This window comes from Copidosoma floridanum, unplaced genomic scaffold (assembly GCF_036245765.1).
Source record: "Copidosoma floridanum isolate Cflo_tuat_1 unplaced genomic scaffold, Cflo_Japanese_pri ptg000040l, whole genome shotgun sequence".
Classification (NCBI taxonomy): domain Eukaryota; kingdom Metazoa; phylum Arthropoda; class Insecta; order Hymenoptera; family Encyrtidae; genus Copidosoma; species Copidosoma floridanum.
The window spans coordinates 3,376,687-3,396,795 of NW_028321917.1; the positions used below are offsets into that span (position 1 = coordinate 3,376,687).

Consider the following 20,109-nt stretch of genomic DNA (forward strand, 5'->3'; position numbering starts at 1 on the left):
GTATTTCATTTACAATATTAGTATATAAGCTTGAAACTTTATCAAAATAAAAATGTTATAATACTAAATACACGTGTCTATTTGAAGCACCATTCCTCGTATACTTACAAAACGACAGAACCGCAGGAGTACAATGAATTACTAATTTTTTTTTTATTCAAATCCGTAAGTATATTTAAATTTGAAGAATACTTTTCAATAGAAAAACTGATATTGTACAAATTATACAATTGTGCCTTGCATGCAGTAAGCTTGTCTATTACACTAATTAAACTGCTATATCATTTTCATTTCTATTGTATCATTAAATTATTGGTATATTTTTGCATTCAAAAATTTTTTATAAAAATGACAACCGCATCGATAGTTTCAAAATTTTTTCATCAAAAGAGAGTAATATGTGCGTGTTTAATACACTTACGTTGTTCGACTACAGCTCGACATTCTAAGAATGCATTACCCATGAATCCTGTTGAGCATGAGCAAATGGCCTTGTGATTGATGGTACGGCAAATCGCGTTGATACCGCAAGCACCGATACAAGGATCGTGACATTTTTGTAAAAAGCAAGCTCTGTCTCGTGAACAATCAGAGTTAACAACACACTCAGGATATGTGCAGTATGGTACTCCATTGCGCACAAGGCATTCTCCGTTGCTCGAGCATGGACTAGGATTACATGGATCTGGCTCTGTTATATGGAAAAATTATTTATTTTATATAGTGGTATGTGCTACTTAATTTTTTATTTTTCGTGATATAATGATTTTTATAAGAAACTAATACTAACATATTATTAGAATATAGTTTTCTAAAACTTTTTTTTGTTTTTATTAAAATACGTATTATAAGAGTTACTTACAAACGCACGAGAATTTTTTTTAAGTAAAAACAAGGTAAAGAATTTTTTAGTTTTGTTTTTAATAGAGTATTAAATACAAAATGAATTTAAAGACTTCACATTGAAAAGGAAGTTTATACGTACGATTTGTTTCTTGCTAAAAATTTAGGACACATTAGACATTGTTATGTACAATAAATAAAAAACTTTCTACGTTAATAAGGGTTTGAAATCGCTCTTGAAAAGTCACATACAAAAATTTTATTATGTATCAAATCAGCTAGCTCAGAAATATTGCTATTTAAATATTTAATATGCAGTAAGTAAGAAACTACACCTTGAACGTAGACCTAGACATTGATCATGAAATTAGTTATTACTGTACTATATGTTTATGTGATGTTTATAGTAAAAAAAACCCCAAGGTATCATACAAAACTTTTTTTTTTTATTCGGTTTTAATTGGTTACATGTAATTGCTTACACAACATACAATATTTTTCTTTCGATTGTATCAATCTTTATTTACTAAAACAAAATTGCTCATAACTTTTTTCCCAAACAATTTAAGAAGAAATCGTTTTAATGAGCTTATAACTAAATCATATATTTACAAAAAGACAAACTCGTAGTGAAAATTTAATGTGCCATCTTCTTACTTTTTCGCTAAATTTTTAAGTAATTTACCTGTCCAACCATACAATTACATTGTTTTATTATTATCTCCGATATTTTAACTGAATAGTAAATATTCTGACTCTTCAGTCTTCTGACAGAAACTTACTTTTTTTATTATGAAGTCAATAAGTTATGAAACTTAGTGAAAGAGTTTAATGTCCAAGGGTACGTATTTAGACAGAAATACAGAGGCAAAAATTTAGAAATGTGGAAATATATATATGAGTATTCTGACTTATGCTGACACTCTACAAACAAAAAGCTTATTTATGCAGACTTTTACTGACTTACGCTGACTGTCGGCATAAGTTTTGAATGTTATAAGTAAATATCTTAAAAGTGCGTAGAGTTTGCATAAGTCAGTTTTTACGTGTGCACGCACGCACATACCCATACTCACGCACATACCCACATGCACGCACACACACGCATATATATATACAAAGAGCGCGCGGTGGCTCAGTCAGCTAGGTCGTGGATTGGCACGCGGGAGACCGTGGTTCAATTCCCGGCCAGTGCGACTTTTCGGGCAAGTACCTCTGTGATTTTTCACATGTGCTTTTTCACCACGCAATGCTCCTCGAGGAGAGTTTAGGTGACCTTCTCGCAGCAATAATTGCCTAATCTTCCCCTACCAGTAATGGGAGGCCTCCCATCCCTTTCCTTGTCCCTTTCCCAAGTGCTAAGTGCCCATAGTAGTGCCCTTATTAAAAGGAGCCAGACGTAGAGCACTATAATATAAAAAAAAATATATATATATATACAAATAACAATATTAGTATAGACATGAGTTTATTAAAAAAATGTATGGGTCAGAACAAGAAAATAAAGGGTCTAACCTAGTAAGGGAGGAAGGGTTAAAGTGCCCTTAGCGACTTTTTGACTTGAGCTTTGTGGATCGAAAATTAGTATAAAAAGATTTTTTTTATGCCCAATTTGTGGTCTCTTGACCACTCTCGGGAGGTGTGATCAGTCAAAACGTGTTTTTTCGTTTTTTTAAAAATATTCTTAGCTAATCTGATATGAAAAATCGAAAAAAATTTAAAAAAAGGCACTTCACATAAAACATGTATAAAATTTTCCGAGAAATTTCAACACCAAATTAACATTTTTGGTTACGTTGAAATGCTAAAAATATTCAAGAAAAAACCCTTGGTATGGCAAAAAACAATTTTTGTTAAATATACATTTAGTTACATTATCGTAAATTTTTTCAGCTTTTTACAAATGGTGGAAGTGGACTAAAAAAATTAGCATGTAATTTTTCACGTTTGTTTATTATTACTACAGTATTTAAATACATTGAAAGGCTTTGTAACGCAATAATTAATATCCTATTTTAAGCAGTGTGGAGTAACCCAGCAGTAACCAAGAAGTTCTAGAACGCGGAGTATATATACAACATACATATAAAAACTAAGATCATCGTCTGTTACACAACAACCACTCACAAAAGGACTCATCATCAAATTGTTGACTAACGTTGTACTGACGCTCATCATTTCGTTCTTTGCCTGAAAGTAAGTAATATTTTTTTTTTATTTTACTCAAATATACCCTTATTGTCCTTCGGGGTTGTTTCGTACAGGGAGCAGCGCATTAATAAATTAATAAAAAAATAAATAAACTAAGTACCACTAGTTCCAATCAATCTAATAGACTAAAAAAACGAACTATAAAATGACAACGTTTACTCACGCTCTTCTCTCCGTACGTAAACTGATCTCGACTAATTTAATTAAGCACATACCAGTCCTACAACAACAGAAAAAACCGTGTGACCTCGAGAAAGAAATAGACAACATAAGAGCTGGTTTTAACGATGCGTTTTCGTGACAAAAATAATCAGATACAATGACGATGATGCTTAAACATTACCCTGAATCGTGTGCACTCTGGGAAAAGATAGATGGAAAAAATCAAATCCTTAAACTTAGAATTTTGAAAAAAATGAAACCTCAAACTTAATTTAAGAAAAATTCCATTGCGAGATCAGTGAAGGCAATAAATGAAACAGCAGTAATAGAGGTGTTGGAAAGTGGTTCAGAAAAATTAGAATTAAAGAAGAATGCGATCACAAAAAAAATAAGTGTAGATAGGAAACTTAATCAAGTAAATATGGAAGGGCTAGACCAAACAAGTTGGCAGAAAAAGTGTACCATAATGCTAGAGAAAGAAAATACGAATTTTAAACAAGCTTTTGTCCCATTCTGCAATTGGTCACCTCCGTATTCAAAGGACAAAAATTATAACTATCATACATAAAAAAATAAGACAGATAAGCTAAGGTTTAGATAAGAAGAAAATTACCAAAACATGTGTAAAAATAGGGAAAATCCTTTTCCCTTGTTTGACTGACTAACCACTTCGATCAATAAACAGTCGTAATTTTTTCACCAGATACAAAGTATCATACGGGAAAATCCCCAGCATCAAGCTATGCAATTTGTCTCTAGTACTAGGCAGCAAACAAAAACACCGTTGGCTCCAAAGCCGAATTTCAATACATTAGGATACTTAAACAACGCAGCAAAAGGTACCCTACATTGAACGGAGACCCCACACATTTTCCGTTGTTCAAAAAAATAATCAATATGACAAATTAGGCGGTCCCCTATCAATACAAAAAATATTTTATCGGAATTTCAGGAAGCAGATTAAGAGGGTAGTGTCACAAAATAAAAAAATTTAGGAAACCTTTGAAAAAGTTTGTACAAGCTAACAATTATATGTAGAATTAGCGCCCCCCCCCCGTTCACTAAATGGAACACCGTGATGTGTTGAAATGTAATGTGAAACATTTTCAGTTAAAAATTTTACATCTATTTCTGACACTTCTCAGAACAAAAATTTTCTTATTAAAAACATGTTTGTTTGGAATCCATATAGCTTATTTGATCAAGTAAAAAGCTGTAAGAAAGTGAAAAAAATATAATTGTGCAGAAAAGTACCGCGTACTCCTTATGCCTCAAAATAATCGTTGGCCCTAAAAGGCCGTTGATTTGCAGTTTCTCCCGTATAATTTATAAACAGGGCTGTTTTTTAAAGCTGCAAGGATTTAAAACGCACAAAAAATATATACTAAAAAGATGTGTTTTCTCTTATTTCACAACTTGATTACCACAGCAACAAAGTCATAGAACTTAATCTCTACAATTTTTATAGCCACAAATATACAAATACATATCCTCCCTATTTAAAAATCTGGAAAATTCAAGAGAATACTGAGGGTTATAGTGGAAAGCTTATCTTTCATTTATTAAATTCTGTATTGATCAATTTTGATGCTGCTTTAATCTTAATAAATTTTCAGCGTCATTTTCTTGACACACAAAATTGTATTTGTGAGATGCATGTAAAGTTTTCCTTCCAATTCGACTTCTTGCGACTTTTAAGACTTTTGTGAGCCCTGAAGGCTATTTTTTTCAACTTTTTTAGGTTGCAATATATTTGTTGCTGAAGTAGTTCGACGTCTAATGACCCTAAAAAGGTCCGGTAAGCTTCTAAAGTAAACTCTTTTTTAGGAAATTTAAATGAAAAAACTTGGAATCTTGGAGCATGGCTATTTAAGTAGCCATGCTCCAAGATTCCAAGTTTTTTCATTTAAATTTCCTTAATTATGGCAAAGGAGCAAGAAGACAGTAGTTTTATTATCAAATTAAACTCTTTTTTGTTTGAAGTTTCCAGCAAACGTGATTGTCTCTATTGGGATTGTGCCTCTACCACGTGACCTCAGTATATATATGACTAATATAGAGGAGAAATAACACCGGTCTTATGGGAGGAATCTTGTTTTTATTTTTTTTCGCACTTAAAAAGATATTGAGCTTAAAAAGATTGTTAATTCCATGTTACTGACATAATGAGAGTTACGTAGTTATTTTTTTCCTTTGGTGAATTCGTTCATGAAGGTTGAAACAGCGTTTTGAACGTATATGGAGTGCCGTTTAACCCTACTTTGAGCTGTTTGTTTATCTCTGAGCATCAGCAGCAGTAGCGCAGCAGCAGCAACAGCTGAAACAAACAGCTCAAAGTAGGGTTAAACGGCACTCCGTATACGTTCAAAACGCTGTTTCAACCTTCATGAACGAATTCACCAAAGGAAAAAAATAACTACGTAACTCTCATTATATCTATACGTATACGTTTAGATACACAGAGAGTTTTCTCCTCATACGGTACATTTTTATTTTATTATTTTAGTTGCCACATTTATTTTCACTTGTCTGTTTCGGAACACATAATGTATTTCAGAACACGCATTGACTGTACACAATGACACTACCTTCTTAAGAGGACTAACAGAAAATCAGTGCGGCACATGTTTATCTCTATTTAATATTTTAATCATACAGACTAATTTTTATCAGCCCTCTTCAGAAAACTCAGCAACACAGAAGGAATCAACAACTTACTGTCTCAGATTAAAACAATAACGCAATGTGAATAAGAGTCGGTTGTGAATTATTGCGGATGCGTCCAACGGCTTTATAACAGTATCATGATGTCACACGAGGTAAGCCCCTTATATGTCACAGACTGAAAAAGTTGCGGCAAAAACAAAGCCAGATAAAAAGGCATTGTGACACTTTATTTGTGGCTTAAGTACTCCCTGTAGCTAAAATGTACTGGGCTGTAAGCCAGACCCATTAGAGAAAGCCATTTAGGCAGCTATCACTATAGATAATGAAATGAGTCTGTGGAGGGAAACAATAGGCAATCAGGAAAGAAAATATAATGCGAACTATCTTAAAAGACAACGAAATGTAATGGTAGGCCTCATCAATAGCAAACCACCGATAGCAATAGCGGATATAGATGAATGAAGTGACACCCGTAAAGACAAATATTGGTACACGCTCTATCAGCAGGTACGAACAATCATGGCAAGACATGGAGAAAAAATCTAAAACTTTCTGAGGAAATAAAGAAAGAAATCAGTTATGAGAAGCATTACAATAAAAATAATGATTGTTACGAATGAAACTCTTTTCAATTAAAAAAGTAAGGACCTATATAGCTAAGGGCTAGAGTTATAGGGACTTAGCTATATACGATAGTCAGTGAAAAAAAGTATGTTCTATTTTTTAACTTATATGTAACTTAAGTTGTACACGAGTGACGGACTAGAAACTGGAATAAAGCACGAGAAAATTTAGCAAAGCACCGGGATAGTGTGCCGACCAACAGGGTAGAGTAAAGTCTTTGCTTGCTGTTACGTCATAAGTTAAAATTATGAGTTCCTGCGCCCTAAAGCGGCTAGTTAATTAGGAACGAAACCTGGATAGGAATGTCATAGACAGACTATGCCGTGTAGGTGACAGGTACTCTACCTCAGATTTAAGGTAATGTAAAATACACGGGTGCGCCGGTCTCAGTCCGTTTCTCGTATGGTAATATAAAATAAATGTAAGTGTGTATTGTAGTTAAGTGTGCTGGCGTCGACAGATAGGTAATTTTGTATAAGCGAGGGTAGAGGGAAAAGGGAGAGTTCAGTGGCGTGCGGGGATGAGGAGGCGTGCGAGCGAAACGAGCAGTTGCTCACTGACTGCGGTCTAGAAAGGTAGGTGTTGGCGTCAGCCCCATTTAATAATCTAACATGAATAAAAGAAATTCGTTGATACTAGTTAACTCCTTTGGTTTAGTTTTTTTGTTTTAATTCACGCATGTTCTATCACTTCCCTCGGTCCTGTCGTCAATAATGATCATGATAATTAGAACTGCCAAAGGGCCAATGACCATAGAAGTTTTGGCGTGTACCGAGGGCAATATAATAGAGGTACTTATAGAAGGGATAATTATGATAAACATAACGACAGAAGAAATGATAATTTTGGCAAGGGAGGAGGTCACAGCCCTTATGGGATCGGTAATAATAATTACTATGATGAACATTATATAAATAAGCAGGATACTAGGTGGAACGGCTCCAAGAATAAGCATTTAAACTCTCAGGATATTTGACGTGTTCTTTAACAGTCGAACATAACAGCGCAATAAATAAAGAATTTAACGAGAGAGTTAAGTGCATTCAAAAAGAGTGTAATTAAGAGTAAGCATAATGTATTGGAGACTTATACTATGTGGTGTACAGTTGGGGTAGTCGCTGACAACATAAATCAATTGATGCACGATTGGGAAGCAAAGGAAAAGACATGCGCTGTTCACAATGTGAGCCCGCCTGTTGTGCCGCCCTCGTGACAATCAGTGAAACTGACTAGAGGCAGGTGAACAAACTGAAACAACATAGGAGCCGTTGGAGAAAAAGTTGAATCTCTAATAAAAAAACAGCCGAGAACAGCCTACACATTGGTGCAGTGTTCTCCAGTATAAATTTAAAAGAGGATCCTACGTACATCGATTTTCAAAAGATAAAAAACAATGCCAGAAGTGGATAGTTGCTTGTAAGATGGGCAAACGCATAACCTCTAAAATGATAGTGTGTGGCTGACAGTGGCATCAGGCCATGTTATTTTGGTTTGTTTACCTGCCTCTCGTCAGTTTCATCGATTGTCACGAGGGCGGTGCAACAGGTGGGTTCACATCGCAGATATGTCGCGTCACATAAAATACAGGGAGAAAATATGTATGGAGCTCGAACGTAATGAAAAAGCTATAATGAAATGACTTACGAGTGAAGGAAAAAATTCTAAGTCTCAGAAAAACGATAAGCACCAGTTATTTTGCACATCAAGAATAAATTGATCTAAGATAGGGTGTACACCACCTACAGTAATTTTAAAAAGCCCTTCTAAATAAAAGGTGCTTCATTTTATATGTGGACGTGGATATCTCAATAATTTAAAGAAATTTTTTTGATTTCAGAGTAGCGTTAGACAGTAGGGAAAAATTAAGAAAAAAAGGCGTAACACTTGGAGCTTACCAAATGTTAGGATCTATAAAGTTTTTCCTTGAAAATTTTTTGTGTACCCTACATGTGGTCCCCCATGACTTCTTTTTTACCAGTACAAAAGAATGCCTATGGGTTAAACCAACTCTCCAAACACGTTTTTACGAGCAATAACACTAGTACTAGCAGGACTGCAAATCCACGAGGTAAAATTATATCTAGACGATATAAATGCGAAAAAGATTGAACAATTTTTCAGATTTGCTGGTTATTATAGAAGATTAATTAAAACTTATGCACAATTGCCCAACCTCTATCCATGCTCTTGAAGAATGGAACAGATTTGAACTGGTGGAACAACAAGATCAAGCATTTAATATACTAGTGGACGCTCTTTTCAACAAACCTGTTTTTACAGCTCCTGACTTATAAAAAACATTCATCGTAACAATAGATGTGTCAGATTACGCAAAAGGGACAATCTTCAGCCAAGGTGAAGTATGTAAATATCACCCACGTGAGTATGCATCAAGATGCTTGAAGGGTAGCGAGCTCCGGTACCCAACATATGAAAAGGAATGATTAGAAATAGTATTTGCAAAGGAATAATTCAGATCCTATCTGTTGGACAGCAGATTTACTGTAATTACAGACCACGAGCCGCTTAAACATTTTTTTACTTAAAAAAAATCTGAAATAAGATTTAATAGATTAAAAACAGAGTTGCGAGGCTACGAGTTTGATGTAATAAATCGTCCAGGTATTTCAAATAGATCACCGGATGCACACTCTCGAAATCCTGTAATAGAAGAAGGACAGAAAAATTCGTAACTGTCGCACCGAGAATTGTATGAACTGGCGGAAGAGCAAAAGAAAGAGGGATGTTGCGACGTGAGTGCACCACCCGCACGAATATTCAAATTACGGACAAAAAGGGACAAAGACGGTAGGTACAGATGTTATAAAAATAAATGTAAATAAAGATAGGCGCTGGGGTCATCACCTGGCACTCTGGCTGCAGAGTTGGTCGACAAGAAAGAGAGAATCCTCGACCCTACAGATACCTAGAGAAGACAAGTGTGGGCGCAGGTATGTCAAGTGAGAATGAAAAAAAAAAAAGAGAAAGAGAATAACCGAAAGGCCTAAGCTTACGTACAAGGTGTGCTCCAACAAAATTACAAACAGCATCCAACTATACCGAGTACGGTCAGATCGAGCCGACAAATACCGAAAAGAAGGGTGTAGAGTGAGCCACCTGGTAAGAGTGTAAGTGAGAAACAGATAAATAAGATACGACGGTGTATACGTGAAAAATAAAGCCCAGAAAATGGTGCCAAGTTAAACGAAAACATTGGTGTGATACTTGACGACTCAATAGACAATTTTCAGATGAAAGTTAGCCTATATGTTTGGTGCCAAGATTTTAAAGGTTTCCAGAATAGATGCTTGGGAATCTGATACTACCTCCAATCAACTTCTGAGCTATCTGACGGAAAGTACGGCTATTAATTCAAACAGGCCTGGACGGATTTCGAAGGAATTAAAGAACAAGCTCAGGAGATAAAGATAATTACGTAAGCAATGAAAATATTCTACATGAGCTATTACAAGTAAATATGAACACATCGGGAGACGAAAATATAATAAATGATATAATGGAAGGACATAAGAAAAAAAGAAAATAAAATAAAAGGTGAAAATACAACCACGCTTAATTTGAGATAGAATTTCGTGGAGTCTAAATACTATTTTGAAACCTATCGAGGAATTTCCAGTAGTAATACCGGGTAACTGCCTGTTTGACTCACTTATTGTTTTCTGCAACTTGCTATTGAGAGCACAAAAACTGCGAGATATGCAACGGTATTTAAAGTGGAATAATACGTGTGTTGACTTGGAGAAGGAAGAAAAAATCTTGCAATCTGATATACAATGTAATAACAATGACTGTATATTTCTGTTCACGTAGGAATTTAGAAAAATGTTTGTATACATCTGCAGGGTTACTAAGAAGGGGTTGAAATGGTAAATTTTCAAAAGTCTTACAGTAAATGTCTATGAGGAGTATGAACACTTGCATCTCCTTAATAATCACTTCAGGCCACTCGTTGCCGTAAATGAGCAAAGTGAAGAAGAACAAAATCCAAATGGGACGGGATCGCTGGTCAGTGATAAACCAGACGTTGAGATGAATTGAGAAATCGAGATAAACAAGCCACTAGAGAAAAAAGAGAAAAGGGATAAGAAAACTGAGTAACGTAAAAATAGCTCCATACACGAGGGTATTCACGAAGATGGGGACACGCCCCCACCCAATCTACCACCACCCCCTGTCTCCTTGAGTAGCTCAGACTCACTAAACAATGAAAGTGTACTATCGAACGTTTTAGGGCTTAAGAAGTACACAGTGTGCAGAACAGAGTTACCACACGAAAAACCACCATGGCTACCGAGAGACGATTTAAATATTTCATTATGTAGATAATCTAGTATTCATGACGATGACAGAAAGCGTGCTTGATACAAAAAAGATAGTATGCACCATGTCCTAACAAAATACTTGGAAGCTTACATCAGTGAGACCGAAAAATGGGACGATCTACTGCCATTGTGTATGATTGCTTACAATACGTCAGAGCACAGGATACAAACGTTGCAAACTTATATTTGGTCAGCAGACAAAACTCCCATCAAGCCTAGAGACCAGAGGCAAGCCCAACATACACAGAGTTATTGCAAAAAATAGCGAGAATACTCACAATATCACGAACATTAGAAGGAATGACCCAAAGACAAAACAAATACCGGTCGAAGTACTACCATGACAGGACGCTGAATACAAATTTTCTTATGAAAGACAAAATGGTATATAGCATATTAAAAGAGCTATCTAAAGAGAAATACGACGATCAGTACAGAGGCCCGTATAAGACAGTCATTACAGGAACCATAATGTGAAATTACAGAGAAACGAGGAAATACGAATAAAATTAAAAAGGCCTGTACATTAAAAGAATTTGCTCTTCACCTTAACGTTAACTTACAGATAGTATAATTATAGAAAATTATAGGGCAAGAATAGACTTGAAAATAAGCACTTCTGCTCTCGAGAACTTTTTCTCTTCCATGGACCTCGGACGCGCCACGAAATTTGATAATTGATTTAGAAAAATGAGAGTCACAAAAAAATAGTGCATACGTATTTGTAAAAAGGAAAGAAAACACATGTAACCTACCTTTTAGTATCCATGGCCCTCGAACGCGCCACGTAAAATAAAAAAAAATGGAAATTGAAATTTAAGAATATGTATAAATGTATAAATGTATAAAATGCAGAAATAATAATAAACAATTGCAATACAAAAAAAATGAAATTAAAAAGTATGCTAAATGAAACATACATGCGATTTATTTTTATTATACGATACCCCAGTCATCCCCTATTAAGTGCATTCAAAAAAGAGAAAAAAGAGAAGAATACGTAAGTCAAAAATTTTTATAAGGTAATTGGCTGTATAAAACATTCGGAGAGATAGATCATTGTACAAATAATTGGTTGTCATATTTTGCAACCCTTAAAAATGAATTGTTGAAACTATTGTATTCCCATGTAAAAAAAAAATTTTGGAAAAAATAGCAACAAATGAAAGGAAAATGCAACTGTCAAAAAAAAAAAAAAAACAAATTAAACAACGTATTTAAAAATACACTTACGGATAAATGGTGTCCACTCATGGGCCCAAACTGCAACTGCCGCTTTGCACCCTCGGGTCACACTTTGCGCCCTTGGAATTACTTTGGGTCCACGGGCAAAAAAGTTATTTGCGCCCCCCGGGCCCAAAAGTTATTTACCGGGCGCAAAGTATGCCCACGGGCACAAAATTTCACTTTGCGCCCTTGGTAAGAAAAACATCATACGCGACTCGGGCACCAACATACAACAATCGCGCCCTTCGGGCGCTCATATTTGTACTTGTGCCCTAGTGACGTAATGTACCGTTATGCCACTAGAGCACAAAGTTGCACTTTGCGCATGTGGGTGAACTTTACCAAGTCCTTTGGGCCTGGAGGGCGGAAAAGTACTTTGCGCCCAAGGGCCCAAAGTAGTCGAAGGGCGCAAAGTTCGCACAAGGGTGCAAAAGCTTGCGCCCGAGTAGTGTATAATGTTTTTCTCCTCAAGGATGCAAAGTGAGGTTTAATTCAAGCATGAGAAGCTTGAAGTAAATTATACGATACTCATATGTATAATTTTTTTTTTTTCATATTAATTAAAGAAAAACAATAATTTGCGATTGACGCATACTAGTGGTGAAAATTGACAAGAATGAATGTGTGATATAAGTTTGATTACGTCCGCAGGAGTTACGTACAAGATTTAACGTAACATGTGCGACAAACATTGTTATACAGTTTAAAGTAATTAATTTAAAGAACGCGTTGAAGGCTTGTGCACCTGGTATTATTTGCACGTACATGAGCTAAACTTAGTAAATAATGGATGTAAAGAACGTTTTTCCGTTGTTTAAAGTTGCGTGTACTCAAATTGAGGTGGTAAATGTATGATTCGCAAGAAAGGTTGTACGGGGTCCAGGGACGGCAGCCCATGGTAGGGGATCAGGAGGCAAAGCCCCCCGACTACAGAACAATGAAGTGATTGTTCTCAAAAAAAAAAAATCAATTTCAATTTGTTAAAAGCTATCATCAAACTCAATTTTATTAAATCCAAAAAATTTTATTTTGACATTTATAAGATAGTATAAATTAAATGTTTTTTACACTCATTATATTGCTTTGAATGACTAAAACTGTTATATTTCACTTGTGTGTATTAGCAAATTTACTTCTTTAACTGTCTGATTACTTTACATTGAAAATAAACTGATTTTAATTTACCACAGTTCAAAAAGTAAAGAGTCAGACTCCACGAGTTATTTGTATTAGATTCTCCATCTCTATGTATGCATTCATGATTTGCTAGTTATTTTTTGTTTGAAGTTACTACAGTTCTACAAAAAAAAGGAATTTTCGATATGATAAATCCTTTGTCACACAAGTAAAAATTTTTTCCACACACTTTTTAGGAAATCAATGTGGGAATTTTAATTTTCTGCACAGAAAATAATATAGAAACCACCTATTATATTAGCTATACAGTGTTAGGAAAAAAATTATCGACACTTATTATTTTACTGCGTCTACATCACGAAAAAATACATTTCTGTGCTTAAAAAATTGAGATTACTTTGCACCCAGAGGGCAGAAAAGTTCCACTTTAGGCCCGTTACGAAAGCACAAAAAGTACTTTAGGCCCTCACTTTGCACCCGATAAGGAGAAAAAAAAATTTTTCAAGTATTTTGATTTAAATTATGAAGAAGTACAGTTGCAATTAGAAATTTTTACTAATCGGGCACTCAGCTATATTCCCTCAATGATTTTGTGCATAAAGATCCTAATAATCCTCACCCACCAACAAAATAAGCGTCAATAAAAATGTATTATTGTTCAACTTAAAAAATCGTCTGCTTTGCAAAAAAAGTTATGATTGCGTGGGATCGATGTGACGCAACGGTAGAGTTGCAGTTCCATCGATCTCCAAGGTTAAGCAGCATTTAGCGCGGTTAGTACTTGGATGGGTGACCGTTCAAGTCTCGCCATTTCGCCTGTGCTGTTGATTCTCGTGGGTCGATTAACTGTTTCTCTGATGCTTCATCTACGTGATCATAGGTATGACTGTATTGGCCCTCGTGTTTGTACGTGTTTATACTTATAAACATCTGGTTATAACTCAGGTGTACCGATGGCTAATAAACACTATGCTTGTGTTAAAGCCTATGGGCGATGATGAATAAAAAAAAAAAAGTTATGAATGCGTAATTGATTATGATATTAAACTTAACAGTGATTGACGAGTAATAACTACTAAGATTTGTGGAAAAATAAAAATAGTTGTATACAATAAATCTGGAATTAATCTAAACAAAAACGTATATGTACACATACATACATATCTGCAAAGAAAATAGTACATCCGTCTCACAAACAAACTCAGAAAATTTTAAGAGCAGACGCAGTTCCAGTGAAGTTCTGAAAAACCTGCAGCAACCATAAGCTTTAAATTACCAGAATAATTTAGCAAAACTACTACTGAAACAGCAAATCCCATCGTCAGTGAATGTCAGACAAACCATGTCAGGAAAAGAAACATACATACCAGTGCAAAAAAAAAAATAGCTTGCTAAATGATGCCGTGAAAGGAGATCCGAAACCCCAGCATTGAAATGTTGTTGAACAAGAGGGAAAAAATAAGAGGTGCCCAACGTAAACCTTTCATCCTGGATTGAAAACAAATAACCAACAAATTTTCAACTTAAAATTTTAACAAACTGCCTATAAATTTCTAATCCAAAAATACACACAGTTAAAGGTAAAAAAAAAACTAGATAGCAGTGAGTGCTTGGATAGCCAAGTCTCAAGTTATACTTCTATGAAATTGTATAATTATAAATATACCTTATATAAAACGATATTGTGTACAAAGATGCTGCAATTATCGTTGGAATTAGTATACTTACGTTAGTTGGGTGTAGTTCCAATAAATATTATAATATTTAATAACTGAACAATTATAAGCAATATATTATGGCACAATACAATATAAACAATATGCAGGCTGGCCCGTATAAGTCTTGCAGTTTCATCGAATCTTTCGATAATTTAAAAACAACTTTCTACCGCCTATAATGCTCATTAGATCTCTAAATTCATATCTGTAACATACGCTCATACACTTTTTTCATATTTGGTACCCAAAATATAATTGTATCTAAAAATTTAAGACAAACCATACTGTAGTACCGTTTTCTTCAATAGTATGGTATTACATGCTAGTGAATATCCCTTTAGGACGTTCATCACACATAGGTTTTTTTGACGGATATTGTTCAAACATTAAACGTATACTCAAAATAGGATAATACCTAAAAAATTGCAGATCATTCAAGTGTACCCTTTTTTACATGTTTAATTTTTAAAAATTGCAATTCAACGTGCAACAAACTCATAGAAAATCACTTAAAATTGCATTTATAAAATTTGTATGAATCTTCCAATTTTTGTTTGTATAAAAGAATACTTTTAGATACACCCGTTTCGTTTTCAAATAGATGTCTACCTTTTTTTTCTTAATAACACAAGAAAAAAGGAGTCAAATATGCGTATAAGCGTGTATTCAAGTACATCCATGTAAGAAAAATAATTTCCAGCGTTGCTGTATATATTTGCGCTCCTCCTACCTCTCTGAACTTTGAGCTAAACTTTTCCTTTTCTAAAGATGTGATAGACGTCTTTAAGTGAAAAAATCACCTTAATCACAAAGGAAAACTTGGGAAAGAAGAAAACGCAATTACAATCAAATGCTGTATTTGTACAGTACAAAAAATTTTTTTTCTAATTTTTTAAAATTTTGAAAAAATGTAAAAAGATTTTATAAGCAATCATTTAATAATTTATTTTAAGGTAACAAATTAATGATAAGTTTATTTATACATTGGAAAGCTGCTCTGCTAAAATATACTAATCTCCAAGTTTTCGAAAAAAACGGTTAACTAAAAAAACTAGTTCATTAAATAAATTATTTATTTATTACTGTTATTCAAAATCAAACCAAATTAATTAATAAACAGTAAATAAAAATTGACACTAAAAATAAGTTGTGAACCATACCATAAGAATAAGTCATCGAATTTATTATGTCATGACCGCTCATGGCAGAGTGGATAAGGTATTCGGCTCGTGTACAGAAGATCGGGGGTTCAATTTCGAGAATCGGTTAAAGAATAAGAAAATAAGAAATGAAAAAAAAATTTGTTGAAATTCAAAATAAATAGTGTAGTACGGTGTGGAGGAGAAAGAACTGGCGCGAAACAGAAGGTCGGGGTGCAGTGCGGGGTGATGTTGAGGAGACTACATTGCTCACTATACTGGTGTAGCACTGCAGCACGATGAGACGGGGTGGCGTACAGGGGACTGGTGGGACGAGGTGAGGGGAAAGATAAGAAATTCACCTACGTTACACATTTTCTCAAGGTCACTCATCTAAAATCGTTTATTTACTTTGCAATGCAGAACGCGCCTATAGAAGTATAATTTTTAAAAAATCGTTTGAAATAGCTATGAGACCACCGTTATTTGATATCCAACAAAGAAATTAACGCACGTAAATGTGATTTAACCACTAATAGAACTAACACATCCTTTATGGTCCACTAAAGTATGTAACGTAAATTGTGACTTTACAATGATACGTAATGAGAAAACTAGTGTAAGCATTGTTAGTACACAAAAAAAGTTGGCTATGGAAAAATTTGAATTTAATGTACGCCAAGCAAAACATATGTGTAAGAGAGGTGAAAAAAATAATAACCTAATGAAAGAAATCCATTAACATAATAAGTAATCAACAGTTGATTTTTACCCTAGTACGTTGGATGCAAAGATTCAGTCTGGTTATTCTACACACCTTCGCTTTCTTCATTTCAACGTTTCTTATCAAGGTATTTTTTTAAAGAAGGGGGGGGCTCTGATTATACTAAACTTATCTATAATGTATGCAAGTACAAGAAACAAAAACAACAACTTGAGAAACAAAAATACAATAAATTCTATGGCGCTGCGACAAATACTCATTTAAATACGGGGTAATCGGCAATAGGAAGATCAGTTGGCCAACAGTAACAAACAACTATCTAAGTAAATAATAATACTGTAGCTAAAATGATTGCTAGGCCTTGATACCAGAGCATAAATAATAATTTTTTTTAACAAAATAAAAGAAGAAAAAACCAGGTGTGGGTCTCGGGAGTTCGAGCTGAACTAAAACTTCAAACTTAAATGTTATTAAACTTGGTAAAATAGTAACAAAGAAAATTAAAGTACACCTAATTTATACAGGTTTTTAAGAATCCTATATTAAAACAGTGCGAAAATTTTAGTATTAATGTGTATTCAAGTACGCGCGTGCGTATAGAATACATTTACCTTAATATACTACTTATGTTATGATTCGTGCATTCTAAGTACTTCCATGTTTGTTATGATATATGTAATATATGTACGAGTTGTTGGTTATGAAATGCAGAATGAATCAAAAATTTTCACCATACTGCGCCAAAAGACGGTACTTTTGTCCCATTACGTGGAACAAAAATTCATTTCATTTAAAATTGATAATCGTGCATTTGATGTGACATCATGTATGTACAATAAATTCTTGTTGGAGTCTTTGTATCAGACAAATAAAAGTTTTTTTAATTTTGGCTGCCATAAAAGTAAAATAGTCCACTGCACCTAATTGAGATTAAGGAAAACAATAGACACATAGCTATTCTTTATTGTAAAATTGTAAATTTTTGTTCTATTCGTTTTCTATGATAACTTACAATTTAATATTGAAATTCACCCATGCTTAACTAATTTCTACTAATCTCAAAATTAACAAAAAGAATATAGGTTTTAGTCAAGTGACAATTTTTCTTATAATACATTATAGAAAGCAGCAAATAAATCAATTTATAGATAGGATATAAAGGTTGTAGCTTTGCCTTTGAGATTTAACTCATTATTTTTAGAATTATTACGATTACTTGTATGGATCTGTGTAACATATTATTGAACGTCAATAATTATTTTCTATACGTGAAATTATTTTTGGCCTATCTGGCTTCCTTTTCGAGATACGACTGTTTTCCTAATTTTGGGAGGTTATGTTGAAACAAAAATATTTCGAAGATTTCGTCAACGTCCGTGTTAACTTTCCAAACATGCCATACAAATAAAAAAATTGTTTTGACTTGTTCTTTTCAAGATACAGTCGCAAAACCAAAAAATTAAAGTTATGTTTGTGTATAGTCTAACCCCTCTCTATTTGTGTGGGTCGATCATGTAGATCCCCTTTAGGAAATCCGTAAAAATTGTTATTCTTAGGCAGTTTTGCTTCCCTTTCGAGATGCAGCTTTTTTTCTTGTTTTCAAAAGTTAAGTTGTTGTATTATACTTGATATTTTACGTACTTTTTCACATACATATATAGATATGAAAAGATAAATAGGAAAAAAATGATTTTTACTATGTTTTTCGAAAACTTCAAAGAGATCAAGCAATGTTTTGTGTCAGACATTATTTACCTGACAGTACCTTAACTGTAACAGAGGCCCAGTTTAACCCGTAGTACAGCCCTGTTATGATTTCCACCATGCAGCAGTAGGTATATCTACTGTATATATAGAGTATATAGAGCACTATTAAGAGAGAAGCTATATCGTATAAATATATATATTTATATTATAGTGCTTTACGTCCGGCTCCTTTAATAAGGGCACTACTGAGGGCACTTAGCACTTGGGTGAAGGAAGGGAAAAGGGATGGGAGGCCTCCCATTACTGGGAGGGGGGTAGGGGGAAATTAGGCAATTATGCTGCGAGAAGGTCGCCTAAACCCTCAAGAGTAAGAGATCTACCTGCTGTGGACCCCATTCTGAAAACTCACAGATACTGCAGAAAAAAAAATTTATTCATACACAAGAAACTTAGACTTTTCAATATCCGTCTTCCGGAACAGCTGATTTTTAGTGAAACATTGTTAAAAAAATTCGGATAGTAGCAAAAAATACCAAATTTGATATCGCGTGAAAACTTTAAATCATACAAAAAAGTGGTTCAGACAAAAAATTTAGCTCTTAAAAAGACCTACAAGAAAAAAAAAATAAAATAAAATCGGTTATTTCATTCGTCCGCAAAGTTAAAAAAACCACTAAAAATAGCGTTTTTTTCGAATGTTAATAACGAGTACCCCCTTAGATAAAATGTTTCCAAAATAATTGAAAGTTGTGCGCCTTAATAATGTTAATAAGCCCTGAAAATTTCAAATCGATCGACTCAATAGTTTTTGCAAAAAGTCAATTGTTTATTAAAAAGGTGCTTTGGTAGAATCGCTCTCATTTTTTTTTAAATAACTTACACTACTGATTTTGATTTGATTCTCTCCCTTAAGAGTTACTTTATCAACTAGAAAGTGGATTTTATTGATTTTTACATATTTTATTGTTGTAAAACGCTACTGAAAAACAGGTACGTTTTGACAGTATAAATAAATGAAATAACTGTTGCATTTTTAGTCATACAACAACAGGAGTAGGCGCATATTGTAGCTGCTATTTTTTGGCATTTTAACATTTGTCGGCGAACGCAGACATCGTTTTTCTCGCTTTAAACTTATCTGACAATTACAATTGGGCAAAAAATTTCCTTTTACTTGTAAAAAATTACATACATTGTTATTATTATATAGTGCACATACAATTCGCCGACAAATGTTAATTGTTAAATAAATAATTTGCAATAAAATTTTGAAAATTGACATTATGTTCAATGTTATTATTTTGACGAACTACCCCAAATTAAAAAAAAAAGGTGTTCTATGACCTATGGTTCCGGAGATATCGCTAATTTTTTCGGCCGCTGCTGTTTTGAAGCTGATAGAAAGATCTCTGCGTGCCGCAAGAGTGCGGTTGTGACGTCATCACTCGAAAATCCGCCTTTATCGATTGAAAAATCATTGCTTTTGAATAGGCCGTTATGCAACAATAGCCGATTTTATCAATCTGTAATTTTAATATAAGAAAGATGAGCATTCAATGCATGCACTGTGTAAATTTAAAAAGAAAAAATTTATTTTTCACCGAGAT

The 20,109-nt window shown here is 34.0% G+C and overlaps 1 protein-coding gene across 1 annotated transcript in view; it reads right to left on the reverse strand.

Moving 5' to 3' along the window:
* The window catches only part of dpy (fibrillin-like protein dumpy), a 294,688-nt gene that overhangs the window by 33,983 nt on the left and 240,596 nt on the right, over positions 1-20,109 (reverse strand). The window contains 2 exon segments of the mRNA XM_089597931.1: positions 422-685; positions 3,214-3,225. Coding sequence (XP_089454057.1) covers positions 422-685; positions 3,214-3,225 — 276 coding nt within the window.